The 27,170-nt window shown below is 48.8% G+C and overlaps 10 protein-coding genes across 11 annotated transcripts in view; 4 read left to right on the forward strand and 6 right to left on the reverse strand.

Moving 5' to 3' along the window:
* The first annotated feature begins 84 nt into the window (after positions 1-84).
* FOXG_07799 (transformation/transcription domain-associated protein) lies at positions 85-12,416 on the forward strand. Of its 2 annotated transcripts, XM_018386430.1 has the most exons (4): positions 85-426; positions 517-674; positions 723-11,406; positions 11,458-12,416. In XM_018386430.1, exons 3-4 carry the CDS (start codon positions 2,422-2,424, stop codon positions 12,142-12,144), a joined length of 9,672 nt encoding a protein of 3,223 aa, XP_018243601.1. In that variant the 5' UTR covers positions 85-426; positions 517-674; positions 723-2,421; the 3' UTR covers positions 12,145-12,416. The 2 variants fall into 2 exon arrangements, with proteins under 2 accessions (XP_018243601.1, XP_018243600.1); XM_018386429.1 differs by having other exon boundaries at positions 723-12,416.
* Positions 12,417-12,606: 190 nt separating this feature from the next.
* Positions 12,607-15,808, forward strand: FOXG_07800 (acetoacetate-CoA ligase). The gene is made up of 5 exons (XM_018386431.1): positions 12,607-12,915; positions 12,971-13,483; positions 13,533-14,246; positions 14,294-14,890; positions 14,943-15,808. The coding sequence occupies exons 1-5, from the start codon at positions 12,805-12,807 to the stop codon at positions 15,099-15,101; spliced, it is 2,094 nt and encodes a 697-aa protein (XP_018243602.1). The 5' UTR covers positions 12,607-12,804; the 3' UTR covers positions 15,102-15,808.
* FOXG_07801 (uncharacterized protein) lies at positions 15,142-15,651 on the reverse strand (the record flags this gene model as incomplete). The annotated part of the gene is made up of 1 exon (XM_018386432.1): positions 15,142-15,651. One exon carries the CDS (start codon positions 15,649-15,651, stop codon positions 15,142-15,144), a length of 510 nt encoding a protein of 169 aa, XP_018243603.1.
* A 193-nt stretch (positions 15,809-16,001) lies between the features above and the next one.
* On the reverse strand, positions 16,002-18,233 carry FOXG_07802 (anaphase-promoting complex subunit 6). Its single transcript, XM_018386433.1, has 2 exons — positions 18,022-18,233; positions 16,002-17,961 (listed from the first exon to the last, which is right to left on the reverse strand). Exons 1-2 carry the CDS (start codon positions 18,116-18,118, stop codon positions 16,208-16,210), a joined length of 1,851 nt encoding a protein of 616 aa, XP_018243604.1. The 5' UTR covers positions 18,119-18,233; the 3' UTR covers positions 16,002-16,207.
* A 231-nt stretch (positions 18,234-18,464) lies between these two features.
* FOXG_07803 (imidazoleglycerol-phosphate dehydratase) lies at positions 18,465-20,254 on the forward strand. The gene is made up of 2 exons (XM_018386434.1): positions 18,465-18,843; positions 18,902-20,254. Exons 1-2 carry the CDS (start codon positions 18,573-18,575, stop codon positions 19,312-19,314), a joined length of 684 nt encoding a protein of 227 aa, XP_018243605.1. The 5' UTR covers positions 18,465-18,572; the 3' UTR covers positions 19,315-20,254.
* On the reverse strand, positions 19,334-21,126 carry FOXG_07804 (arginine biosynthesis ArgJ, mitochondrial). Its single transcript, XM_018386435.1, has 2 exons — positions 20,593-21,126; positions 19,334-20,537 (listed from the first exon to the last, which is right to left on the reverse strand). Exons 1-2 carry the CDS (start codon positions 21,033-21,035, stop codon positions 19,622-19,624), a joined length of 1,359 nt encoding a protein of 452 aa, XP_018243606.1. The 5' UTR covers positions 21,036-21,126; the 3' UTR covers positions 19,334-19,621.
* Positions 21,127-21,593: 467 nt separating this feature from the next.
* Positions 21,594-22,606, reverse strand: FOXG_19543 (uncharacterized protein). Its single transcript, XM_018399780.1, has one exon. The coding sequence runs from the start codon at positions 22,193-22,195 to the stop codon at positions 21,875-21,877; it is 321 nt and encodes a 106-aa protein (XP_018243607.1). The 5' UTR covers positions 22,196-22,606; the 3' UTR covers positions 21,594-21,874.
* A 468-nt stretch (positions 22,607-23,074) lies between these two features.
* FOXG_07805 (translation initiation factor eIF-2B subunit delta) lies at positions 23,075-25,977 on the forward strand. The gene is made up of 2 exons (XM_018386436.1): positions 23,075-23,993; positions 24,041-25,977. Exons 1-2 carry the CDS (start codon positions 23,448-23,450, stop codon positions 24,854-24,856), a joined length of 1,362 nt encoding a protein of 453 aa, XP_018243608.1. The 5' UTR covers positions 23,075-23,447; the 3' UTR covers positions 24,857-25,977.
* FOXG_07806 (uncharacterized protein) lies at positions 25,274-25,647 on the reverse strand (the record flags this gene model as incomplete). Its single annotated transcript, XM_018386437.1, has 2 exons — positions 25,274-25,494; positions 25,614-25,647. The coding sequence occupies 2 exons, from the start codon at positions 25,645-25,647 to the stop codon at positions 25,274-25,276; spliced, it is 255 nt and encodes an 84-aa protein (XP_018243609.1).
* Positions 25,978-26,282: 305 nt separating the features above from the next.
* FOXG_07807 (uncharacterized protein) overlaps positions 26,283-27,170 on the reverse strand; it is a gene marked incomplete at both ends in the record, with an annotated part of 5,383 nt that continues 4,495 nt past the window's right edge. The window contains 2 exons of the mRNA XM_018386438.1: positions 26,283-26,442; positions 26,492-27,104. Of these exons, the coding sequence (XP_018243610.1) occupies positions 26,283-26,442; positions 26,492-27,104 (773 nt within the window). The remainder of the gene's footprint in view (positions 26,443-26,491; positions 27,105-27,170) is intronic.

Here is a 27,170-nt window from a genome sequence, read left to right on the forward strand (position 1 = left end):
TCAAATGTTAATACGGCGTTAGCGTCTGAGGAATTGGCGGCTGCACCCCCCAGCATAGTCGTTCTCGTAATTTTCAACGCGACAGCCCTTCACGTCAAGTTCGACTTTCAAGCTTGCCTAGCAAGCCCAAACACCTATCACCCATCGCAAACCACCACGAATCCTCCAGATTGCCTCGCCGACATCACGCCCTAAACTTCCAGAGACTGCTACGAAAGATCCTACACATTGGCCTTTTTATTTCGTTCGTTCTTAATGACACGATATCGATCGCAATAAGCAGCTCCCTAACTCAATCTTCCTGCCCTCAAGTTTAAAGGGCCGGCATCATACCGACACTCTGCGGATGGAGTTTCGCCGATAATGCAGCCATGTCGGGCACCACTATAGATGATGTCGTTAAGCGACTCAGCGCAACTGATATCGGTACGAATACACTTGAAATCAACCCCGCCGGAACTGCTGTCGCATGTCTGCAATATTGTGATCATGGCCACTGACGAGGTCCAAATCTAGATGTTAGACTTAAGCTTGAAGCTGCAACTACGTTGCGCGATAGCTTAGATCACTATACCAGTGGTCAAATATACCCGCCATTCCTAAAGAGATTAATGCCCATCTTCTTTACCATCTTACGCGGACCATGCATCTTTCAAAGCAACTCACCAGACCAGGTCAGTTTGGAATTCCCAAAGGATCAACCTGCTGCTAACGTGCGGCAGAAACTTCGAATGGCCATCCTCGAGGTCATTCACCGATTACCTACCCAGCCCGCTCCTCCCGAACCCTTCGAACCCCACGCCGAAGAGACAGTCGATTTGTTGATGCAACTTGTACGAACAGACAACGAAGAGAACGCGACAATATGTGTGAAGATAATATCAGACATTATGCGCCACCAGCACAAGGTGTTACAGGGCAAAGTACAGCTCTTCCTCACTCTCATTCAAGAGCTTTTCGAGCAAATGGAGAAGGTCGTTCGAGAGCAGCTTGACAATGCACCCCATAATGCGCCATCGCAACCAGGAGCGCCCTCAACCCCTGGCAACTCGCAGACGAACTTCCAGTCCCCAAGGCCAGGCTCACCAGTCGCTTCCGTTAACGATCTTGGTACCGATACACAGCAACAGAACCGCCCCCTGCTGAAGGGCATGCATTCCTTCAAGGTTCTCTCCGAGTGTCCCATTATTGTGGTGTCCATATTCCAGGTTTACCGAAACACGGTGCAGCAGAACGTTCGGAAGTTCGTCCCTCTCATTCAGAATGTGCTGTGCCTCCAAGCTTCAGCACAACAGCAAGCGCACGCCGATGCTGCTGCCAAAGGAACCATTCATACGGGAGTGAGCCCTGCTATCAAGAACCGGGTGGCATTTGCCGATTTCATTACTGCTCAAGTCAAAACGATGAGCTTCTTGGCATATCTCCTTCGGCAATACGCCTCGCATTTGAATGATTTTTTGCCTCGACTCCCCGATATTGTCTTGCGTCTCCTGAAAGACTGCCCTAGAGAGAAATCCGGCACACGCAAGGAATTGATCGTTGCGATTCGCCATATCATCAATTATAATTTCCGCAAGATCTTTATTCCCAAGATTGATGAGCTCCTGGATGAGCGGACACTCACTGGTGATGGATTGACGGTGCACGAGACGATGCGACCTTTAGCATACAGCATGCTTGCAGATCTTATCCACCATGTCCGAGACTCTTTGAAGCCAGAACAGATTAGGAAGACTGTTGAGGTCTACACTAGGAATCTGCAGGATAATTTCCCCGGTACAAGTTTTCAGACAATGAGCGCGAAGCTTCTCTTGAATATGGCAGAATGCATAGCGAAATTACCCAACAAAGTGGATGCACGACATTATCTGATCATGATTCTGAACGCAATTGCCGACAAGTTTGCTGCCATGAACCGGCAATACCCCAACGCTGTTAAGCTCTCTGCTCTGTACCGTGAACAGATGAAGGCTGGCACCCCTGAGACATATTTAGCAGACAAGGACAGTCCCCCCGACTGGGATGAAACCGACATCTTTTCTGCAGTACCAATCAAGACGTCGAACCCACGAGATCGAGGTGCTGACCCTGTCGTTGATAACAAATTCCTCTTTCGAAATTTAATGACAGGCCTAAAGAACACCTTCTACCAGTTGAGGACATGCAACGTTGGGTCACCAATTGACGCTCAAAATGCTCCCACGCACTGGCAGGATGTTTCTTATGGTTTCACAGCTGAAGAGGTTAAGGTTATCATTAAGCTCTTCCGAGAGGGCGCGTATGTCTTCAGATACTACGAGATTGAGAAGCCAGCAGCGGAGTCCCAGTACATGTCGCCAGTAGAATACATGGCCAACTTCTACATGGTTTCATGTAGCAAGGAGGAGAAGGACCTTCTTGAGACCTTTGCCACCGTTTTCCATGCCATTGATCCCGCTACTTTTCACGAGGTGTTCCAGCAGGAGATTCCCGCACCTTTACGATATGATCTTTGAACATACAGCATTGTTACATATACCCCAATTCTTTCTCGCTAGCGAGGCGACTTCTCCTAGCTTTTGCGGTATGCTTCTGCAATTCCTCATGGAGCGAATCGATCAGGTCGGCTCTGCAGATGTCAAGAAATCATCCATTCTGTTGAGGCTCTTCAAGCTGGCTTTCATGGCCGTTACCCTATTCGCCAACCAGAATGAACAGGTGCTATTACCACACGTTGTCAACATTGTCACGAAATCCATCGAGTTGTCAACAAAGGCAGAAGAGCCAATGAACTATTTTCTCCTTCTTCGCTCGCTGTTTCGCAGCATTGGTGGTGGAAAATTCGAGCAGCTGTACAAGCAAATTCTCCCTCTGCTTGAAATGCTCCTGGATGTGCTGAACAATCTCCTCATGGCTGCACGAAAGCCATCTGAGCGCGACCTCTACGTTGAGCTCTGTCTCACAGTCCCGGCTCGGCTTAGTCATTTGTTACCGCACCTCAGCTTCCTGATGCGTCCACTCGTCGTTGCTCTACGCGCAGGCACGGATCTCGTCGGACAAGGATTGCGAACACTGGAGCTGTGTGTTGATAACCTAACAGCCGACTATCTTGATCCCATTATGGCACCTGTTATCGATGAGCTGATGACTGCTCTCTTTGACCATCTCAAACCTCACCCTTACAGCCACTTTCACGCTCATACCACAATGCGAATTCTTGGTAAATTGGGTGGGAGAAACAGGAAGTTTATGACTAGTGCTGTGCCGCTTACTTATAGGGAGTATGCTGATGATCCCTCGAGCTTTGATCTGAGACTTCTGGGCTCTAAGAAGGACAGAGCCTTCCCTGCTGACATGGGAATTGACTTTGCTATCCAGAAGTTAATGGAGTTTCCAAAGGCAACCAAGAATAACCACAACAAACAATATGATGGTTACTATAAGAAGCAAGCATTGCATTTGATCAAGGCACAGCTCAAACTTCGAATCGGTTATGATCAGCTGCCAGATGACCTCCCGCGTCTTTTGCGACTTCAAGCTGAAGATCTGGTTGCGAGAAGGTATGAGATCAATACTGCCAATTTTGAGATCTCAGACCGTGAGCGATCCATTCCGAAGAAGGAGAGCGAAGATCTGGTCGTCAAACGGCTTCTCAAGGCCATCATGTTTGCCCATTCCTTCCCTGAATTCAAGGATGAAGCCAGCACCTTCTTGCTCAACGTTTGCAAGCACTTCGCGATCATTGAGATTGGCAGAGCTTTGGTGGATTTGAAGCGCACATTCAGCCCCTTCGACCCTAACGCTGGCGAGGGCCCTTTGCACATCGATACACGTAATCTCTCAGACGCCATTGTTGAGTCGCTGGCTTCTGATCACCCTGATGTGCGCGAGGCGGGCAAGAGTGCCATTCGTGAGATGTATGACGCTACGGCAATTATCTTTGGTTCAGAAAGCGATGTTGGCAAACTTCCTTTCTTCAGTCATCTAAGCAGTACTTTCTGCCACAGTTGCTATGAAGAAGAGTGGTTCACCAAAACTGGCGGTAGTCTGGGAATCAACTACCTGCTTACTGAACTTGATCTGGGCGACACGTGGATCACGTCCAAGCAAACTGAGTTCATCCGTGCACTTACTTATGTGGTCAAGGACATGCCCCAGGATCTTCCTGAAAAGACGCGTTGCCTCGCTCAAACTAGCTTGGAGGTGCTCTTGAAGCGCATCACCAAGGACATAACGAAAGAGGACACGCTGCCCATCACACAACAACCAGGGCAGCCGCAAAACCCTCAACTCAAGCAGCCTCGACTTTCCCAGATTTGTCAACAATTTGGCAACGATCTGTACCATATGAACAAGCATGTTCGAGAGACCGCAAAACACTCGCTGGAACTCATCGCGACAGCGGCAAAGTGTGAGGTCTGGGAGCTGTTGGAACCCTGCAAGGACAAGATTCTGCAACCCATCTTTGCCAAACCTTTACGTGCGTTGCCCTTCAGTATTCAGATCGGCTACATCAATGCCATGACGTACCATATGAGCTTGAAGAACGACTGGGTCCCATTTGATGAGAACCTAAACCGTCTTCTGATGGAGTCGTTGGCCCTTGCGGATGCTAGCGACGAATCTCTTGCTAACAAGCCCGCGGAGTTCCGTACGCATGAGCACATTGTCAACCTTCGTGTTTCATGTATTAAGCTTCTTACAACTGCAATGACGTTTGAGGAATTTTCCAACCAGCCGACTAAGACCAAGATCCTTAGTGTCTTTTTCAAATGCCTGTATTCAGAGTCAAAACCTACCATCATTGCAGCGAATGATGCCCTAAAGTCTGTCTTATCGGTAGATAGACGCCTGCCTAAGGAGCTTCTACAGGGAGGTTTGCGACCAGTGCTGCAGAGCCTCTCGGATCCTAAACGCTTGAGCACGGCAGGACTCGACAATTTGTCTAGGTTGCTGAAGCTGCTTACTTCTTATTTTAAGGTCGAGATCGGTGCTCGCTTACTAGAACAGATCGACTCCATCGTCGAGCCTAGTGCCTTGCAACAGATATCCTTTACTTTCTTCGACCAACACCCACAGATGAAGATCATCACTGCTATATTGACCATTTTCCATCTGCTTCCTGCTCCCGCTGAAGCCTTTAAGGAACGATTGATCGATTGCTTTCTTGGTTTAGAGGAGAAATTGCGCAGAACTCAACTGAGCCCTTTCCGCCTGCCTATTTACAGATACATGAATCGATATCCAAAGGAAATCTGGGCCTACCTTTTTGGCAAAGTCGAAGACCTCAAATACGGCCGGCTGTTGGCCCAGGTCCTTGCACATGCTGATAGTAGTGCTTTGCGAGAGGTCGCAATTGAGAATCTTGACGGTCTCATTACCCGTTGCAATGAGCTTATCAGCCAAAACAATGAGGCCAAGTTCATTGCCATGGTGAACGCGATCCACATATTTGAGTCTCTCAGCCATTTCCCCAGCGCAGAGAAGTGGATGGACAAAAAGGAGCATCTCGACTGGCTTAAGAGTATTGGCAAGGAACTGGAAACACATCTTCGACAACACACCCTTCCTGCACATCTCCGATTACCTGCTTACCAAGCAGCTGAAGAGCTAATGACTATCCTCGTCAAGTCTCTTGAAAGGGCACCCAAAGACTTGGACCCTCTTTTCAACTTGATCGAATGCGTGACATCTGATGAGCTACGGATCACCCAGGAGCTGTTCTCCTTCATTTACCAGAAAATAATCTGCAGTGATGCTGTTGACTTCTGGAAGACCATTGTCCTCCGGTGCCTGGATACTTATGCTGGGAAGTCTGCTTCAAACAAGATGAAGCATTTCCTCTTGCATTATATCGTTAACCCAATCGTTGCGATGGACGTTATGCGAAACTGGAAACAGCTCGATCAGAACAGGACCCCTCGACTTATGGATAGAACTGTCATTGATGCAGTAAGCAGCAAGATCTGGAAGGTTCAACCGGAGTCGACAACGGACGACCAAGCTCAGCCCGGCATCGATCACACTCGCTATGAGGTTTTGCAGCTTTCGGCAATGTTGGTTAAATACTATCACACACCCCTCCAGGATGCCCGGAAAGATATCATCAAGTTCGGATGGACTTTCATTCGCCTTGAGGATGTCATCAACAAGCATGCTGCTTACGTAGTCATTGGATACTTCATCGCTCATTATGAGACACCTCCAAAGATTGTCACTCAGGTATACCTCTCTCTCCTCAAAGCCAATCAGAACGAGGGGCGCGCCTTGGTTACCCAAGCACTCGAACTCATTGCCCCTATGCTACCGAAACGATGTGGAACTGGTCAGAACGAGCGCGTTGCGGCTTGGGCCATTGCCCCCCGGCGTGTTCTTGTTGACGAAGGACAAAATGCCCAGCAGATGACGAGTATCTACCATTTCCTTGTTAGACATCCTGATCTATTTTATGAAGCTCGTGATAGATACATCACCTTGATGATCAGTTCTCTACGGAAGCTCGCCACTCCCCAAAATGCGTCACATGAGTCCAAGAGGCTCTGCCTCAACATGATGTGGCTTATCTGGACATGGGAAGAACGGCGAGTTGAAGGAAAGTCGGCAGCTTTTGGGGCGAGGTCCCTTTCCCAGTCTCCCAACACGAAGAAGAGAAAGTTGGAGTCTGACCAGGCGAATACATCTTCACAGCCAGTTGGCCGTGCGGAGTATCAGATCCCCCCTCTTTTCCGACTGAAGATGATTAAGTATCTTGTTGAGTTCATTGCTCAGTTGAATGAACGCTACGAACTTCCTTCCGCGAAACCCCGGGATCATGTCTCATCGTCAATCCCCCCAGTCCCTCTTGCGTTGACTGATCTCTGCAAGAAAGCCATGAAACTCCTCTACAACTTGGTGCAGCCACAATACTGGGGTGACCTCGATCTCGACCTCTTTCCTAATGTAACTCAAGTTATTTTGGCGAGCGAGCGAACACAAACTATTCTTACGGCTGATCCTACAGACAAGGAGAAGTTTGATGACAAATTCCTGACCAACATCATCAACACTCTTCAAGTGGTCCGTATCGTGCTCAACTCCAAGTCAGATGAGTGGATCCAGAAGAGCATGCCAGCTATCCAGAAAGTCCTGGAGAAGTGCCTCAAATCAGAAAACCCTGAAATCCAAGATTGCCTTCATCTTTCCGACAAGAAGTTTGACGACAACCGTGAACTCCGATCGATTGTCAAACGCATCCTGGACTCCGTACCGGACGACACACCTATGGAGGACGCTGATGCTGACGGTGAAACCGAGACACAAACATCTGAGATTGTTGCTTACCTGTCACAAGTCGCAACAGAAGCAATGAACAGCAGCAACTTTACTTCAGGCGTTAATATTCTGTGGTCTCTTGGTCAGCGAAAGCCGAACGTAATTGATCAGCATATTAATTCTCTGATGAAGGCTCTCCAATCCAAACATGCGAGAGAACATGTCCAACACTACAATGCGATTGCAAATCAGGCAGCTGGTGTTAACAGGAACCAGGACCCCAACACACCAAGCGGAGAAATGTCGGCCTACGATCTTGAGATTCAAACCAAGATTATGATCAAGGAAATCCAGGTCGTAGCGCTGCGGATGGAAGTGCTGGGTGACAATCGACGACCTTTCCTCAGCGTCCTGGCAACTTTGGTTGAAAAGTCCATGTCGATTGAACTTTGTGAGGAGATACTGAACATGGTTGAGGGATGGGTATTCCGATCAGAAGGAACATGGCCAACACTTAAGGAGAAGACGGCTGTTCTTCATAAGATGCTCTCCTTTGAACATCGACAAGACCCAACCATGTTATCCAAGTTCCTGGACCTTGTTATTCGCATCTACGAGGACCCCAAGATTACCCGCACAGAACTGACTGTTCGCATGGAGCATGCATTCCTTATCGGTACTCGTGCAGCGGATGTTGAAATGCGCAATCGCTTCATGGCTATCTTTGACAAGAGCTTATCCAAGTCGGCCAGTGCACGTCTGTCCTATGTTCTTACCTCTCAGAACTGGGACACACTCTCAGATTCATACTGGCTCGCGCAGGCTACACAGCTGCTGCTTGGAGCTGTCGAGACGAACGCCAATATCCAACTATACCAAAACGACTTCAGGACCTTGCCGATTTCTCGCCTGCTCACCATCTTCACGAAGGAGATGGAGGCTCGGGAGCCTACTGTCATTATCGATGACAAGTTCGAATCATTCATGGCTACTCATCGTCGCTTCATGTCGGAACTAGGAGACATCAAGGTGAAGGACGTCATCGAACCATTGGTGCAGCTTCAGCATGTTGATTCCCAACTCGCCCACAACCTTTGGGTAACCCTCTTCCCAATCTACTGGTCGTCTGTAGCCAAGGATGACCGAGTTGATCTAGAACGCGGCATTGTTGCTTTGCTCACAAAGGATTATCATAGTCGGCAAATTGACAAGCGTCCTAACGTCATTCAGTCAATCCTCGACGGCGCTGCAAAGACTTGGCCCGAGTGTAAGATTCCACCACATGTCCTCAAATTTGAGGCCAAGACCTACGATGCTTGGTATACTGCCTTGGTTCAACTTGAGAACTCTGCCATTAAACCGCAGGTCGATTCCGCTACGGTGCGAGAAAGCAACCTCGACGCTCTTGTCGAGCTTTACGCTTCACTTCAAGAAGACGATCTGTTCTACGGCACCTGGAGGCGTCGCTGTCAATTTGTTGAAACCAATGCTGCTCTGTCGTACGAACAGAACGGCATGTGGGACAAGGCCCAGAAGCTGTATGAGAATGCCCAGATCAAGGCCAGAACTGGTGTGATCCCCTTCTCCCAAGCCGAGTACATGCTTTGGGAGGATCATTGGGTTCTTTGTGCACAGAAGCTGCAACAGTGGGAGATTCTTCAGGATTTCGCTAAGCATGAAAATTTCCAAGATCTCCTTCTCGAGTGCGCTTGGCGGAACACAGAGATGTGGCAGGATGAGCAACACCGGGAGGCTTTGGATAACATCATCAAGGGTGTTATGGACGCTCCTACACCCCGCAGAGCCTTCTTCCAATCTTTCATGTCACTTCTCAAATTTCACAATCAGAAAGAGGCCAGCACGGACTTCGCTCGCGTCTGCGATGAGGCAATTCAGCTCTCAATCCGTAAATGGCACCAGTTGCCCGAGCGCCTGACCAATGCCCACGTTCCACTTCTTCAGAACTTCCAACAATTGGTTGAGCTTCACGACGCCAGTGTCATTTGCCAGAGTCTTGCGAATACCAACCAGACAAACTTGGATGTCAAATCTGGCGAACTCAAGTTACTGCTGGGTGCTTGGCGCGATCGACTCCCGAATGTGTGGGATGATATCACTGCTTGGCAAGATCTTGTCACCTGGAGACAGCATATATTCAGCCTCATCAACCAGACGTACCTACAATTGCTTCCTCAACAAGGACAGCAAAACGCCGGTGGAGCTAGTTCGTTTGCTTATCGCGGTTACCACGAGACTGCCTGGATTATCAATAGGTTCGCCCATGTCGCTCGCAAGCATAACCTTCCTGATGTTTGCATCAATCAATTGAGCCGCATTTATACGCTGCCTAATATTGAGATTCAGGAAGCCTTCTTGAAACTTCGTGAACAGGCCAAATGCCATTATGAAAACCCCGAAGAGCTCTCGAGTGGTTTGGATGTTATCAACAATACAAACCTCAACTACTTTAGCCCGTCTCAGAAAGCCGAATTCTACACCCTCAAGGGAATGTTTTTGGAGAAGCTCAAGCAAAAGGATGAGGCCGATTCGGCCTATGGCACGGCGTTATACTTTGACATCGGTGCCGCCAAAGCTTGGGCGGAATGGGGCTACTTCAACGACCGCAAGTTCAAGGAAGACCCGACTGACCTCAATGCGGCACGACAAGCACTGACCTCGTACTTGCAAGCTGCGGGAAGCTACAAGAATGCTAAGTCTCGCAAGCTCCTTGCACGAATCCTGTGGCTCCTCAGCTTGGATGACGCCAAGGGCACGATCGCGTTGGGCTTTGATGACTTCAAGGGCGAAACACCGGTGTGGTATTGGATTACTTTCATCCAACAACTTATCACGGGACTCGGCCACAAGGAAGCTCCTCGTGTTTTCCAGTTGCTGCTGAAGATCGCAAAGTCCTACCCCCAGGCTTTGTACTTCCAGCTTCGAACCAACCGAGAGGATCTTCTCGTTATAAAGAAGAATCAAGAAGCCCGAGACAGAACAGCACGACAACGCGCACAATCTGTGGCATCCAATGGAAAGGCGAGCGCATCACCATCCATGACAAAGCAGGATCCCCCCAGACCTGGCACAGCATCATCACGACCAGGCACTGCAAATGCGACTGATGGAACCCCGGTCAAGGCGGAGGGTGAAGCGAACGGCAGCAACGCCGCAGGCACTCCCGCACCTACCAACGGGCAAACACCTGATCCTTCGAAGGCCGCACAAAAGGCCACCCCTCAACCTGGACAGCCAGGGCAGCCTCAGAAGAAGCCTCCGTGGGATTACACAGAAGAGGTCATGTCAGTCCTCAAGACTGCTTTCCCTCTGCTGGCCCTTTCAATGGAGACTATGGTGGACCAGATCCAGAAGAACTTCAAGTGTCCCCCTGATGAAGACGCATACCGACTAATTGTTGCTCTTCTTAACGATGCTCTGGCCTACGTTAGTCGAACACCGCCATCTTTCGCCAAGAATGTGAAGCTCCCAGCGGCGACCGAAACCAACATCACTCGTTTTGCTGAAACAATCCTGCCCAGTCACATCAAGAAGTCATTCGAGGCGGATTTCGTTACGGTCAAGCCAACAATGTACGAGTATATCTACAAGCTGCGCCGCTGGCGGAACAAGTTTGAGGAAAAGTTGGATCACCGAATACCTCGCGCCTTTCTTGAAAACTTTTCTCCTCATCTAAGTGAATTTAGGTATGGCAAATTCGATGAGGTGGAGGTTCCTGGTCAATACTTGCAGCACAAGGACAAGAATCAAGACTTCATCCGCATCGATCGTTTCCTTCCAAACATCGACCTTGTTCGATCTATCAGCGCTTCTTACCGCCGTATCAAAATGCGTGGTCATGATGGAAGTATTCACAAATGGGCTATTCAGCACCCTGCAGCTCGACACTGCCGACGAGAGGAGCGCATTTTGCAGCTTTTCCGGTCGCTTAACCAAACATTGGGCCGCAAGAAGGAGAGTCGACGTCGTGATTTGCAGTTCACTATACCAATCATGGTTCCTTTTGCACCTCATATCAGACTTGTGCAGGAAGATACATCCTACACTACACTACAGGGAGTATATGAGGATCATTGTCGAAACATGGGCATGTCGAAGGACGACCCTGTGCTATTCACTATGGAGAAGCTTCGTGGAGCCCTCGAGAGCAAGAGCTCTGTAAGTTGCCACAGACACCAACATGGTTTCGCAGTAACTAACAATAAACAGAACAAGCCTGAGCAGGCAGCGACAGCTCGGTTGGAGGTATTCAACGCGATCCAGGAGAAGTGGGTGCCATCAACAGTGGCAATAGAGTATTTCCAGAAGGTGTTCCCACAGTTTGCCGAGTTCTGGCTATTCCGCCGCCAGTTCTCGTACCAGCTTGCGGCGTTGACATTCATCACGTACATCATGTACATGCACAACCGATACCCACAGAAGATCAACATATCAAGGGCGACGGGTAAGGTTTGGGGGTCTGAAATGATGTCTTACATGAGCGCCAACAAACCCTTCTTCCACAACCCTGAACCGGTGCCATTCCGACTCACGCCTAACCTTCAAACTCTGATGGGACCACTTGCCACTGAAGGTATCTTTGCATGCTCGCTGATGGCCATCGCGCGATGCTTGACGGAGCCTGAATACGAACTGGAGCACGCCTTGACGCTTCTCGTGCGTGATGAGATGCTGTTCTGGTTTACTGGCAGCCACAGGAATGGAGTAATTACAGAGGGCCAACTTCGAGATTCTGTGCAGGTCAACAGTGAATCGATTGTCAAGCGGGCACTCAGCCTAGCGCACAGCCCTGTTGGTAACCTGCCTGCGAACCAGACAGTGATTGACGCCATCGCCAAGGCAGTCAATCCTATGAACCTGGCACAGTGCGATGCGCTGTGGATGCCATACCTGTAAGCAGCAGGTTAATATTTATACTTGGAGGAAAATGAGAATAGATGGGTGTGCAGATGGCTGGCATGGTCTTGGGACTTTAAGCATGGCGTTGGGGGTTTTTGAGAGAGCGTGTATCTTGTATGTACGATGCTACAGGGAGGGCAGATATGACCCCAAAATGGTGAAGATGTAATATCCTAGCATGAAGTAGCAGTTTTTGTCTTGCTATCAAATTTTAGCAGCTGAGAGCTTGTAATTTCTACTCTACTTAATTATGCAACTGTTCACTGGCATGATGGTGAGAATGTGCAATGGTGATCTTGATTCTCAACAACAGCCAACCAAAGATGGTGACAGAGTTACAGGGTTCCCCACAAGCCTCGGCTCGGAACAGGAGCTTATTAGCTTCCTGTCATGCAGGTATAGACGAGATCGACAAAGTTTCACAACCTATCTCAGTCCAAGTTAGGTCATAGCTGAAAGGACGAATATGTCGGGGACGGAACCCCGCACGATAGAGCACGGCAGAGGCGTTGCCGCGTCGGTCAAGTTACCTCGGACATTTATCTTGGAGTATTTAATGCAGTCTCTTGTGGTCACCGTAGTTCAGTCCTTGGTCTTCATCTATAATTTGAGTTGGTTCTAGGAAGCAACGTTTACAAGACTGAAATACATATTACAATGGATCTAACAAAGACACCTCGAAAGGTCTGGGAACACCCCAATCCCAAGAGCACGGCGATGTGGGCATTTATGCAAGAGGCAAACAAATTACATGGACTTAATCTCAAGGTATTATATGGATTTAAATGTGAGAACCATGTTGTAAACAACTAACACGCATTAGACATTCAACGACTTATACCAATGGTCCGTCTCTAAGCGCAGCGACTTCTACGCTCAACTCTGGGCCTCTCAAAACTGGATCCACGAGGGTTCCTACTCATACGTCGTAGACGAATCAATCCCAATCACAAAACTTCCCGCTTGGTTCCCAGGTATTCGCATCAACTACGCCGAGAATCTCCTCTGGACAGGTGCCATAGGCGGTGCACCAGGCGAGCACTCAACGCTTCACAAAGAAGATGATACTATCGCTATCACAGAAGTCAGAGAGGGTAATTCCTCTGTGAAGAATGTTACTTGGGGAGAGTTGAGGAGAAGAGTGGGAGAGCTGGCGAGTGCGTTGAAGCAGAGAGGTGTTCAGAAGGGAGATAGAGTCGTTATGGTTGGTGCTCATGCTGTTGAGACACTTGTTGTGTTTCTGGCTGCGACTTGGCTTGGGGGATTATTTAGCAGTAGCTCGACGGATATGGGCGTTGGAGGGTTGTTGCAGAGGACTGTTCAGATTGACCCCAAGGTGAGCTCTTTGATACCACCAAACTTATGATCAATGCTGACCTGAATAGTTTGTCTTCTTTGATGATGGGGCTCTTTATAATGGAAAGGTCATCGATCTTCGCGATAAGATCGAGGGAGTTGTCGAAGGAATGAAAGAATGCCCTTCTTTCCAAGGCGCGATCATCGTTCAACGTTTCGACTCTCCTCACGATACTTCTCAAATCCCCAAGACACAACGTCTCGAGTCTTTCCTCTCATCCGCACCTTCAACTCCACCGCCCATCGAAAGAGTTGGCTTTCAAGACCCAATGGTAGTCTACTATTCCTCCGGAACAACAGGAACACCAAAAGCCATCGTCCACGGCGTTGGTCCAATTCTAGTTTCAGTGGCTAAAGAGGCTATTCTTCATCGCGAAATCACCCCCAAGGATGTTGCGCTTCAGTATACTACTACAGGCTGGATCATGTATCTTGCTAGCGTTACTCGACTTGCTTTTGGTGGACGAACTGTGTTTTATGATGGTTCGCCTTTTATACCAGACCGTTCTGTGCTGTTACGGATCGTAGAGGAGCAGCGTGTTACGAATTTAGGAATTAGTCCAAGATGGCTGGGTGAGCTTATGAAAGAAGGGATAGTTCCTCAGAAAGAGGCAGATCTGAGTAGTCTGACGGCTGTTCAGAGTACGGGAATGGTGTTGAAGGAGCAGGTATTCGACTGGTTCTATGATGGGGCGTTTCCAACGAATATCAAGTTGGCCAACTTTTCGGGCGGTACAGATATTGTGAGTCTCCTATCCAACGTCTTCTTACAATTGCTGACTTTACCAAGGCTGCCTGCTTTGTCATGGAGAATCCTCTATCTCCCATCTACGCCGGTGGATGTCCAGGACGAGTTATTGGAACACCGATGGCAATTTATCCATCTTCTCCAGACCTTGACAGACCGATCTCACCGGTTCCTGATGGTGAACCGGGAGACTTGGTCGGAACTGCAGCGTTCCCCAATGTCCCTCTCTATCTCTGGAACGATACAACTCCCGCTCCAGGAAAGAAGTACACTTCAGCATACTTTGATCGATTCCCCAATGTGTGGTCACAAGGCGACTTTGCAGCAGTTCACCCACAAACAGGTCATATTCATATTCTCGGCCGCTCAGATGGAGTTTTGAACCCAAGTGGAATTCGATTTGGAAGTGCGGACATCTACGCTGTGCTTGAGGGAAGCTTTGCAAAGGAGGTTGCAGAGAGTCTCTGCGTAGGCCAGCGTCGACCTCAAGACCATGATGAGAGCGTTGTTTTGTTCCTGCTGATGAAACCAGGAGCCAAGTTCAACGCTGAACTCGCTAGTAGGATCCGAGAGAGGATCGCTAAGGAGTTGACGAAGAGGCATGTCCCCAAGTATATCTTTGAGGTGCCTGATATTCCAGTAAGTATTTGCCCTCACAACTGATAATGTGTAGTAAACTAATGATGTTTAGACAACTGTGAACGGTAAGAAGGTCGAACTTCCAGTCAAGCAGATCATATCGGGCAGTAATATCAAGCCAAGCGGGACGTTGTTGAACCCTCAGAGTCTGGACTTTTTCTATCAGTTCCAGAAGATTGAAGAGATCGATCAAGTTAAAGCAAAGTTGTAGAGATACTAGATAAACATGGGGTATACAAAGACAATACAAGTTACAAATCCTCCTCCTTCTTGGGAAACTTGCCCCCATTCACACCAAATCTCCAAGCCATCCATGCCAAAGCTCCCCCCATACTTCCCAGCCCCAGTCCTCCAACCGCACCTCTCCAGCCCTTTAGAGCATTGGCCCCTATCAAAGCCCCAGCTCCAGCGCCTATAGCAGTCCAGTCATCAGTCTCAAGCTGACCTCGGTTCTCAAGTAATCTCCAACTTCGATCCTGCCACTCAACTTCTTCTCTTCCACGCATACGACTGATTGTCATGAGAGCTCCTACACCAACCGCCGCGACTGCGCCTGTTGATGCAGAGCGGATGAGACGTGGGAAGAATGTTAAAGTTGGAGTTTTTGGGCGGAGAAAGGGGACGAAGTGGCGTGTTGTTGTTATGCCCGTTGCGATGATTGAGCTTAGTGTTATCGCTCGCGCGATAACGTGTGTTGTGAGTATTGTTCGTGCAAGAGGCTGATCCTCTGCATAGGGAGTATGAGGAAAGAATCGTGACATTTTATTTGTTTTTTTTTTCTTTTTTATAACACCAAGTAAATGAAGAGTGAAGAGTATCAGATATTGTATAAGCTGACGCCCAATGCTTTGTTCTTATATACATTCTACGCCGCGTCATATCATCAAGCCACTTCCACTTTCAGACGCCAAAAGCACTCGCTCTTCTTTCAGCTCCGTCTTTCCATCGACCATGATTGCTTCAGGGATTTGATTGAATAAGCACCCCGTTATTGGTTCCCCGATGCGACGGCCCGGATGGATTAACGTGCCGGTTACTCCACCAGAGCTTATTTTACGGATATTATGCGAGATCCGAGTGCGAGATAATAATTCAGTACTACCTAATTGATTAGTGATATCATATACAAAATATCATACATTGTCGCTTCTCATACGGAGGAGACAGAGTATGCTCATACACTCACTAACTCAAAACCATGTCATGTTCCCCAATGCGTATCATACCACCAACGCCTAGACCTATCCCAATCATATGATAATCTCCCCATCCCAATGCTATGCTTGCTATGCCTTCTGGGTCTACTCTCTGGTATCCTTATTCATCATCGCTCATCTCCATCATACTACCCTCCTTCTCAAGCGAACCGTCCTCGTCCTCCAAAACCGTCATTCGTCTTGTTCGTCGCAATCTTCCCTTACCCTTCTCCGTTCTCCCTGCTGTTTTTCGACCCCCATTGACCTTGACGGCTGCATCATGCTTCCGTTGTCCCAACGTGCGCTCAAAGTCCAAGAGGTCCTCAGCTTCAGACTCTGCCGCACCATCAATCAATGCTGTCTCTTCTAGCGCTTTGTTCAATAACTCTGTTGCGATACTGTCCTGCGGATTGATCGCCAGCGCTTCATGAAGAACAACCACTGCCTCCTCAGGCTTGCTCTGTTCCATGAGAATAAGCCCTTTCGCGCTGAAAATGGCCGCATCCTTGCCTCCTTGTCTTAGCACCTCATCAAACTCGGCGAGCGCTCGGTTAAAGTGTCTCAACCGTCTGAAAGCGTGACCAAGATTTGTCCTCGCAGCCAACCAAGCCGAAGGGTCGCTATCCATATCATCAGCGATCTTAAGCGCTGCTGTAAAGTACTGTGCTGCCTCCTTGGGTTTGTCTTGGTGATATTTCACGATACCCATTTCGTTCAAGAGTAAGGGGTCCGTTTTGCAAAGGCCATAGGCTGTTTTCAAAAACTCCTCCGCAAGTGTCATATTGTTGAGAGCGTGATTTTGCATGCCCAAAAAGACTTGGGGTAAATGTGTTCCCATGAATAATCTCGCTGCTGTTGAGTAGGCCGAAATTGCTTGATCGTGCTCGCCCTCTGCCGCAAAAGTATGTGCGAATCCAATCCATGCCGGTCCAAAATGCGCGTCCATCATACTCGCTTTGCTGAAATATCGTCGTGCCTCGGGGATTTTGCCAATCGAAAAGTAGTAAATACCAACTGCGAGCCACGAACATGGTTCTTCAGGGTGACTATCAGCCAGGTCGTGGGCAATCAAGAAAAGGAGATTCTTCTCTTTCAGCTCAAACAAACAGGCCAGATGGACCGGGTACACACTAAAGTTGTACTTATCTTCCTGTAGGATCCCATTTGTGATATTCAGAGCATCCCGGTACCGACATTGCGTATAGAGAAGATCCGCACGAGCAAGCTGTAGGTCTGGATTTGATGCAAGGTGGTAGTGTGTCGAAAGAGAGTCGTATGCTGTCTCAAAAGCTGCAGGGTTGCGGTATTTGGACAGTCGCATCGTGTAGAGCATCTTAGTAAAGTCGGCAGCCTGCTGTGAAGACGACACATCTCCAGAGACATGAATGGAATCAAAGTCCAAGCTCTCAAGGAACTGCCATTCTTCGTCAGGCGACAATAACGAATTGTTCATAAGTTGCTGGAACGCCTCAAAGCACTGGACATCGATTCGCACAGCGTCTTTGTAACACTCCTTCGCGCGATCAAAAGCGTTCTGTTTAGCGTAGCAGATACCACGCAGAAAACACATAGCAGCTTCATATCTCCTATTAGCAGCCTCCTCCTCAGCAGCTGGATCGCGACGTCGTCCATGGCGTGGCTGAGTCTTGCGCTTGTTACTCGCGCCATTGGCAATGAGATGCGTTGGGTTGCGATCGCCGAGAATCGAAAGGGCTTCATCGAAGCGAGACTGTTTTATAAGGCAGTGACCAGCGAGATAGCGACATGATGGGTTTCTGGCGATGAGGTCTTGGCTGGAGAGAAATGCTTGGGCGCGTGTGTAGTTTCCTGTCGCGAAGTGGACTTGGGCGAGCCAGAAGGCGTCTTGATCGTCATCTATCGAGATATGTTGTTAGGCAATGGAAAAGAGGTTGTTTATATCAGTATATCACGAACTAGTCAGTGCAAGTAGCTTGTCGCCGATAAATATGGCCGACTCATATTGCGCCTTGTTGAGGGCATCTTGCCTCCATTCCCTCAAGAAATTCTCCATTCCTGATTTATTCGCAGTTCATTGAGTGCTGTGCCCAATCGTCAGGTATTCGCTTTATGTGTGGCTCGGCGTGTTGCGATATGGGGTTGGTCTTGAGAATGGAGGTGGTTTGTTTGGAATAACGTCAATCAACATCCCACCAAAAGTCAACAATGAATCTAATCTCACCGCAAGCCCGCCCAGCCGTTGTTCGCGCCTCCACTAGAGCCTAGCGTGTGAAGGGCGTTCTAAGAAGCCACAGCGGGCGTGCCTCCATCAACGGCGGGGTAGCTTACAGCGACCATTGCCTCTGTCAGAGGCGACAAAAAAGTTGGCGGGGTTGAATTTGTAGCGTATCAGAAGCCATCAATTTGGCACTCGCCGATACAGGAGCCCGTCATGCAGTCAAGTTTTAAAAGTCTACAACTACCCGAGAAACATTCAATTGTACAACTATACCAATCTACTCGCAGAAATGGCTTCTTCTCAACCTACTCGATGGGCTGCTCTCGCCCGCGATACGAACGAGACCAAGATTCAGCTTGCTCTTAACCTTGACGGCGGCGATTTCCCTCCGGACACTGACTCCCGTCTTCTCAACGATGGAGATAGCCATGCTTCTCAGGCTAGCAAGTCGCAGAAGATCGCTGTCAACACAGGAATTGGTTTCCTTGACCATATGCTTCATGCTCTAGCTAAGCATGCTGGATGGAGTCTTGCTCTGAACTGCAAGGGTGATCTTCACAGTTCGTTGCCCTTCAACCGCCACAGAGGGATGTCAAATGACTGACTTGATATCTCTAGTTGATGACCACCACACCGCCGAAGATGTCTGCATCGCCCTTGGTTATGCCTTCGCCCAGGCTCTCGGCACTCCTGCTGGTCTCGCCCGTTTCGGCTACGCCTATGCTCCCCTTGACGAGGCCCTGTCTCGCGCGGTCATCGATCTTTCCAACCGTCCCTACAGTGTTGTTGACCTCGGTCTGAAGCGAGAGTGGCTTGGTCAGCTCAGCACCGAGATGGTACCTCATTGTCTCCAGAGCTTTGCCCAGGGTGCTCGTGTTACGCTGCATGTTCACTGTCTTCACGGTGACAACGACCACCATCGAGCCGAGAGTGCTTTCAAGGCTCTTGCTGTTGCTATCAAGGCTGCTACCACAAGGATACCTGGTAAAGAGGGTGAGGTGCCTAGCACCAAGGGTACTCTGAGTGCGTAAGGGAATAGTCGCTTAGGAGTTCCGGATAAATACTTGGTTTTGGTTAGAACTAGACCTGCTATTGATAGGAATGCAGGAATCAGATTTTGAGATATAAGTGAATATATGACCTATGTCAAATAGCAGGCTTCTGGAAATATTTACAATGTGTTGCCTGGCATGTCTCCTCAAGACCCTGCATACCGCATTCGTTACGCATCCATACAAGATATCTTGTTAATCATATCAAAATTCACAGGTCGGCTCATGTAGACATGCAATTCAGGCTATATTTTTGATAAGATCGTCAACTCCTTCTTAGCAACCCTCAAGTTCGGTAGTCACCATTGATAGTGACATAGTCATGGCTGAAGTCGCAGGTATAGTGCACAGCAGACTTGTCGCCTGTACCTAACTTGACAACGATCTCAAGATCTTCCATGGCGAGAATCTCCGATGCTCGCTTCTCGTCGACCTGCTCGGGCTCACCGTCCACGAGCAGCTTCAGCTCAGCTGAGCCATCGGTAGGGACGAAGGAGACATTGGTGCGCTCGGGAGTAATCTCAGGAACGTCATTCACAGGTTGGCCAGGAGGAGAAATGAGAGCATATCCGGTGGCGCAAAGGACACGGCCCCAGTTGGCATCTTTTCCGTACAGAGCAGTCTTAACGAGGGGGGATTTGGCGATGGATCGACCAATCTCACGGGCTGCCTCCTCAGAAGCACTGTCGACGACACGGATGGTAACAAATTTGGTAGCACCCTCACCGTCTCGGACGACATACTTGGCCAAGTCAACAGAGAACTCGGTGAGGAGCTTCTGGAAGGCTTGGTAGTCTGGAGACTGCTCAGAAGTGACCTCCTTTCCGCCAGCGGCACCGTTAGCAAGAAGAGCAACAGTATCATTGGTAGAAGTGTCACCATCAATGGTGATGGAGTTGAATGACCGGTCCACCGCATGTCGAAGAACATTGGGCATGACATCAGGGGAGATAGGAGCATCGGTAGCCAGGATGGTAAGAAGAGTCGCCATGTTGGGGGCAATCATGCCTGCACCCTTTGTCATACCAGCAATGCGGTACTCAACGCCTGGAGAAGAAGGAAGCTCAAAGGATCGAGACATGAGCTTAGGGAAAGTATCTGTGGTACAGATAGCTTTTGCACATTCAAGCCAGTTCTCATGAGAACCACCAGCCTTGCTAACAGCTGTGGGGATCTTGTCGAGAATCTTCTGAATTGGCAGCCTGGATTAATTGTGAGCCATTGAAGCATCAAATTCAGCTAATCGAAGAAACGAACCTCTGACCAATTACTCCAGTGCTCATAACAATAGTAGAGTCCTCATCACCAACCCTCTGATCTGTCGTGCGGGCCATACTGGTAGCATCTTCAAGACCTCCGGTGCCGGTGACAGCATTCGCATTACCAGAATTGACAACCACACTTCGCAGGCCCGCGTTCTTCTTCTGCTGCAAAAGTTTCCTGCTATAGGTCACAGGAGCTGCCTGGAACTTATTCTTTGTGAAGACACCAGCAGCGGCGCAGGGACGATCAGAAGTGACGAGGGCGATGTCGGGCTTGCTGGTATTGCCAGGCTTGACACCAGCTAAAACACCTGAAGCGATAAAGCCTTTGGGGTATTTTCCTGAAGTAGGAATGTATTGAATCTTTGAAGGAGGAACAGGGTTTGAGCCAAGGGTGGCTGACGCCGAAGAGTAGGCGCGAGCGAATTTCTTCATCATCTTGGCGACTGAGGATTGTATTGCTGATGCTGTAGTTGATGGGAATTTTCGCTGGGGTTTGATATAGAACTGTAAGCTACCTACTTAGTGCGGTATCGCAGCGATCAGTGGCTGGGAGTACCCAAAAGACTCCATTGACTCATTTATGACCAGTTCTTTGATTGTTTCATTTCTCCTTAAGTTTTTATATATTAAATTAATGAAAAAGTAGGATATTGCAAGAAGCGACAGCTCATGTGAAATCTCATTCTCTTGAAGTGAGAGTCTGACTGAGATGAGCCTACTTAGTAGGTAAGGCAGTGAGTTATATGTACTTGGTATGGATGCCAGACAATCAGCCACCAATAGAGTGCATACTCTCAAGAACCTGAATAAAGGAATTTCCTTATTATGGACCGGGCGAGTCTGTGGAGGTAATGGAACTTGTAGTAAGTCGAAAGTTCCGTTAATCAGCATCCAGTGACAAGCGTGAGTCCACAGTGCTCTCCCATACAGGCCCTGGGAAGCAAGAAAACGTCAGACTCTAGAACAAGATGCGAAAATAAACTTATTAAGTAGGCCACTAAGTTTGCTCAAATTCTTTTGTCATTGAGGATTGAGGTCCTACGTTTTATTCCTCCCTTATCTCATAGATAGGACATCTAGTAAGAAGCTTTGTTTATAATGGGAATCCTTTAACTACCTTGATCGTAGGTCCTCCTGGAGCACTAAACCTTATATCTTTTTGACATTTGTGTTTATCGCCACGGGCAAATGTTAAGCTGAAGAAAGTCCAGATGACTCTAGGCATAGACAGCTCAAGTTTGTTGATTAGCGAGCGAGTAAGTCAACCTGGAATTCTACCTTAAATAAAAGGGAAGTAGGCAACGAAACCGAATGTTCACATGAACAAATTGCAAAGCTGTGACTGCCAATCTCATGCCAAGAAGGTTCACACAGCTGGAGCAACTACGATCAAGGTTTGGCAAAGAACGTAAGGTACAGGTATGCTGAAGTAATTGTTGGATATGGTTCGCGAAATGCGCTCCGGGGGGGGTTATTGTCAATCGAATCAATTCCCGCAGGAGCTCATCTCGAGGGTGCAGAAAAACAGCTGGAAATCTTGATCCTGAGCGAGAAAGAGCAGTGAGATGAAGCCACAGGTAAGGTAGCCCAGCCATTTTGATATGGAATCTATCCAATACCGTACTGTAGGCACAGCCAATCGATGGTGTCGCGTGCCTGTGAGTGTAGGATAGAGTGTGCCTGCCTGCTGGGCTGGAAATTAAGCTGCTGCTGCCTCTGTGCCTGCCTGCCAACAGTGGAACCTTCCGCTGGTGCCTGGAAATTAGAGCTCCACCTTCCTGTAATTCGCGCTCAGATTGGCCTTGATGCCTTAGGTAATATATCGAAGTGGTCCGTGCGCGAGTGATCTCTCCCAGCTATAAGAGCCCGACTTCCTCCCACCCTTTCAGTCTTCTTTTTTCCTTTCCTCTCCATCCAAGTGCATGGGCGTTTTCCTTCTCCGTGAAGCGATAAGCTGAGAGAGGAATTTTGCTAGTTGAAAACTATACACTGACCGCTCCTTGTTGGGTTCGCCTGGCAAGGGAATTTTTGGAACTCTTTATTTTCTTTCATTGCGACCAGTTCTTGATGGACTGCCGTGAAGAAGGAAGCTCGTGACTGATGATTCATGATTGCCTCGTAGCAGCTTCTGTTGAAGCCAAATGTGATGCCTCGCGTCAACTGTGAAGCTGATCTGCCCAAGGTGACGATGCCTTCATCCTCCCGAAACTCCACGCCAAACTGAGCACGTCTTGTGGGACTCACTGTAACGTGGTGCTGAACCGTTTAATGCTTAACATTTTCCTTCGGCGCATTGTGATGTAAACATGCGACGCGATGTGAATACTGTTGCGCGTGCGACCTTGAATAGATCTGGTGTTCGCGAAAGAAACGGCATGGAACTGACGAATACGCAAGGATACCAAATAATAGCTTCGTTATCTACAATAAACTTATCACATTCTGCAACCACCTTGCACCTATTGAGTGACATTCTACGTAGTAATCTATCTAGAGGCTCTGCTGGACTTCCAACTGCCACACCCACACCTCTTGAGGTTTGGCTAGCGCGGGGCATTCGATCACTGATTGGATTTCTCCATCCAAATGCCGGTCCAAATCATTATTTTCGAATGACTCAAAGCCTCCATTTGAGTGTTCCTCGCTACAAACGGTACCTTTACTGTACCATCTTCTACAGAAATAACGAGTATTTTCCAGTGAATCACACGAGTCCGTAACGAATCTTCTACGCAAGTTGTATCACAGCGCACACTCTTGCCTTGATCTCTGAAAGTCTGGGAGTGCCCCGCCCTCGGATAACCACATTCTCGATATCACCACAAAAGATCGCTCGAACCAGTTCCAATGTCCACAGAAGCCGAGGGCTCGGTCCCTGCGCCGCAGACCACAGAGAATAACGATGTTAAGACGGAGAAGAAGGAGCAGGCCCAGCCTCAGAAGCCCAAAGAGCAGCAACAAGCAGCGCTCGTTGGCGAGAAGAAGTTATCGGGCGCTGAATTAAAGAAGAAGGCCAAGGAGGAAAAGGCTGCCAGAAGAGCACAAGCCAAGGCTTCGCAGGCTTCACAGGGCCCATCGCAAGGCGGTCAACAGGCGTCCGGTGATGGGAAGGGAGGCAAAGCAAAGCCTAAGCAGGACGGACAGCATCAGCACCAGCAACATGGCGGCGCAAAACTCCCTATTCGACCAGCGGCAGCGACGGCTGTGGTTAAGGACGACAAGCCTTCGATACCAGACTGCTTTAGCCACCTCTCTATGGCTAGGCGGATAGAAATGACAAATGCCGACAAGGACGTCCATCCTGCTGTCTTGGTTCTCGGCGAGCACATGAGCGCATTCGCTATCAGTGATAGTGTCACACGACTCGAGGCGACGCTGTATGCTTTCCAGAAGGTCAGAAATTCTGCCCCTGTGATGTAGTATTGATCTAACAGCCCCAGGTCATCGACTCTTACACAACTCCTCCCGGCTTCACTTTCTCCCGCCATTTCACACCTCACGTTCTCAACCCCCAGATCGAGTACCTCACAGCATGCCGCCCCATGTGCTTCTCAATGGGCAACGCCATCCGGTGGCTGAAGCTCCAGATCAGTAAAGTGGATGTCGATCTTCACGACAACGACGTGAAGAAGCTCCTCAAGGAGTCCATTGACAACTACATTCGTGAGCGTATCACTCTCGCAGACTACGTGATTGTCGAGACTGCTGCCAACATGATTGGGCATGGCGATGTTGTACTCACCTACGCTCATCACCACCTCGTTGAGCGCACTCTTCTCCAGGCTCGCAAGAACAAAACGGACTTCCGCGTGATTCTTGTCGATGATCCTTATGAGCGCGTCGGCATCGATCTCGCCAAAAGGCTCTCCGCCGCTGGTATCCAAGTCACCTATGCTTCCGATCTTGGTGCTCTGCGAACACACCTCTACGAGGCAACTAAAGCTTTCCTCGCAGCCGAAGCCATCTTCAGCAACGGTGCCATGTACGCCCGCGCCGGCTCATGCGATATCGCCACGGCGGCGACTGATCTGAACGTCCGCGTTGTGGCACTCTGCGAGACGGTCAATTTCACAGAGCGTGTATCCATCGACTCTCTCACTTACAACGAAATCGACCCTGAGCGATCCACCGATGTTGGCTTCCGCTTACTGTTTGACACTACACGCGATAAGTATATTTCAGTGGTTGTGACGGAGCTGGGCAATTCCTCTGCCACGTCTGTGCCTGCGATTCTAAGAAAATTAGAGGAGTTGTAATCAGACTTGGATTGGGTTAAAGGAACGTGGAAAAGACTATCAGGGATGATAGATGACGCGGCGTCTTGAATTGTCATTCTTGTTAAATCGGTCTTGGCTGGTGCTGGAATTAGAAGCAGCTCTATGAGGCAATGACAATAAGTTTTTAATTTATTGCGTGTGGTATAACATGACATGAGTTCAATCTGGTGATCAATATCGGATTCCGTGAAGCAATTGGCGTTCGGTGTTCTGGACATCATATCATCACAGCGTTCAGAGCTTTGGCGTATTAGATTCGAATCAAACGTCCCATTTCGACGCTCAACCTCCCAATATCACAATGTACAATAATATCGCCTCTTCAATCTTCTTCTCTCAAGCCGAAGAGGTCTTCATTTCCCGATATCTTAAATTTCCATTCCTGTTCATTCCCCTCTAAGCCTCCGCCTTAGCGTCCCGCTCCGCCTTGCGCGCTCGCTTCTCGAGGAGCAGAGCCTTTCGTTCTTGTAGAGTAGAGGTTTGGCTGTCGTCAACGCCCTGCAGCCAGTATCCGAAGCTGGCGCCGCCGGCCGCATACACGGGGTACACCCAGAGGGAGGACTTGTTGAAGAATGGGCGCATCTCGATACCCATTTGCCAGAATCGAGCGCCGAGGCCTTTTTTCTACTGTTAGTATCCAATTCTCTCTATCCGTCGCATGTGTCTCGTCTCCAATTGCTCATGTCGTATGCTCGGATGCTATGGGCGGACGAATTGGCTCAGGTATGTGACGTACCGAAAAGGCTCCAGAAGGCGATGCGGTGGACCATGATGGGCAATTGACTGTCGGGTACTCGAGATTCGAGAGTGGAGAGGTTTCGTGGAGGAGAGGTTCGCTCGGAATGCGAGTCGGAGCGTTAACTTCGTTCGTTACCGAGAGGTGAGGTCGTGATCTTCAAGATCCATCCCAAGCTCACTGTAATTGGAGTCGAATTGATTGGTCACGATGACGATCACGTGAGAAAACATCAGACAACTACCCTGTACCTTATCGACATATCGACGTATATCTTGTATGTACCTATTCAATGGAGTTCTCGCAACTTAGAAACAGTAGAAAAAGCCTTGTGGTAAACTATTGTTGATTTTCTTTTGGTCGCTATCTGAGCTGCAAGTATCAGCGTTGGCAAAACATGTGCATAGAGCTTAGTGTATGAATCTCACTCGTAACTTTAGTGGCACAAGATCATCTTATCGCTATTGCATCACCAGTTGCAGGGTTATTGTGAGACAGAAACTATAAGGTGCGTGTGCTAGACCCCGTACACAATACTTGAAGAATCTAGAGTCTATATAAAGTCTAGTGTCTTAATTACGGTCACAACCACCAAAACAACCAGAGAGGTGATATCCCAAGACGCCAAACGTCTCAAAACTCCCCGCTATGCCATGATAAAAACACTCATCAGTCTAGCAAGCTTCGTCCTAATTGACCCGGGTAAGGTGGTGGTGCACCAGATGGAGGTGGTGCAATCGTGGGTGTTTCGCTGCGAGACCCAGCATTTGCAGTCCATTGCACCGCTTTGGCCACGATTTTGGGGAAATACTGCTGAATAAAAGATTCACTAGCATCGTTAGTATGATCTTATTAGACGAGAGGGGGTAAACACTTACGTATAGTAGCTGTGATCAGCATTGTGTAGCGACACGAGATTGTGTGCAAGTTCGTGTGCCAGAACCACCCACCACCAGGTAGCAGCCTCTGCCTTGGCTTGTCCACTTCTTCCTTCAATTTGCGCGGCGTGCAACTGCAAGAAGAACCTGAAGTTACAGAAGATACTGCCTCCAGTGTTGAAAGCAATAGTGCCGCCAGCCTCGTCATAAAAGATGTGCAGGACTTTGGGTGACATAGAGTAGGTATTGCCCACCTCAATCAACATACTGGAGAAGACATTAAGGTTGTTCAAATGTTTCGACAAGAAACTCCCAGGGTCTTTGACATCCTTGGAGAAGAATATCTTCATACCATTTGAAGTTTCTGCAATGAAAGTGATGTTCTGTGCTGGTGTCTTATCACAGTAAGTGGCTTGTTCCTTTACCTCGTTGACTTTGGGCTCCGAAAAGACGCTATCAGATCCGTAAGCCCGGGTAGATTTGATGGCATTAAGCAAGTTCTGCTGCACAAGTGCAGGGCTTGTGACTCTGCCCTCATCCTGTTGCGGCTTCTTGCCGGTGTTGGAAGAGCTTCCGCCAGATGCCTCAATCTTCCTAGGTTTTATCCAAGACACTAGCCCAACTCTATGTGCACTCCTTTCCAACCTGGTCCACCTCAAATGTAAATTGACGACCTGAG

This window comes from Fusarium oxysporum, chromosome 4 (assembly GCF_000149955.1).
Source record: "Fusarium oxysporum f. sp. lycopersici 4287 chromosome 4, whole genome shotgun sequence".
In the NCBI taxonomy this organism is placed as follows: Eukaryota; Fungi; Ascomycota; class Sordariomycetes; order Hypocreales; family Nectriaceae; genus Fusarium; species Fusarium oxysporum.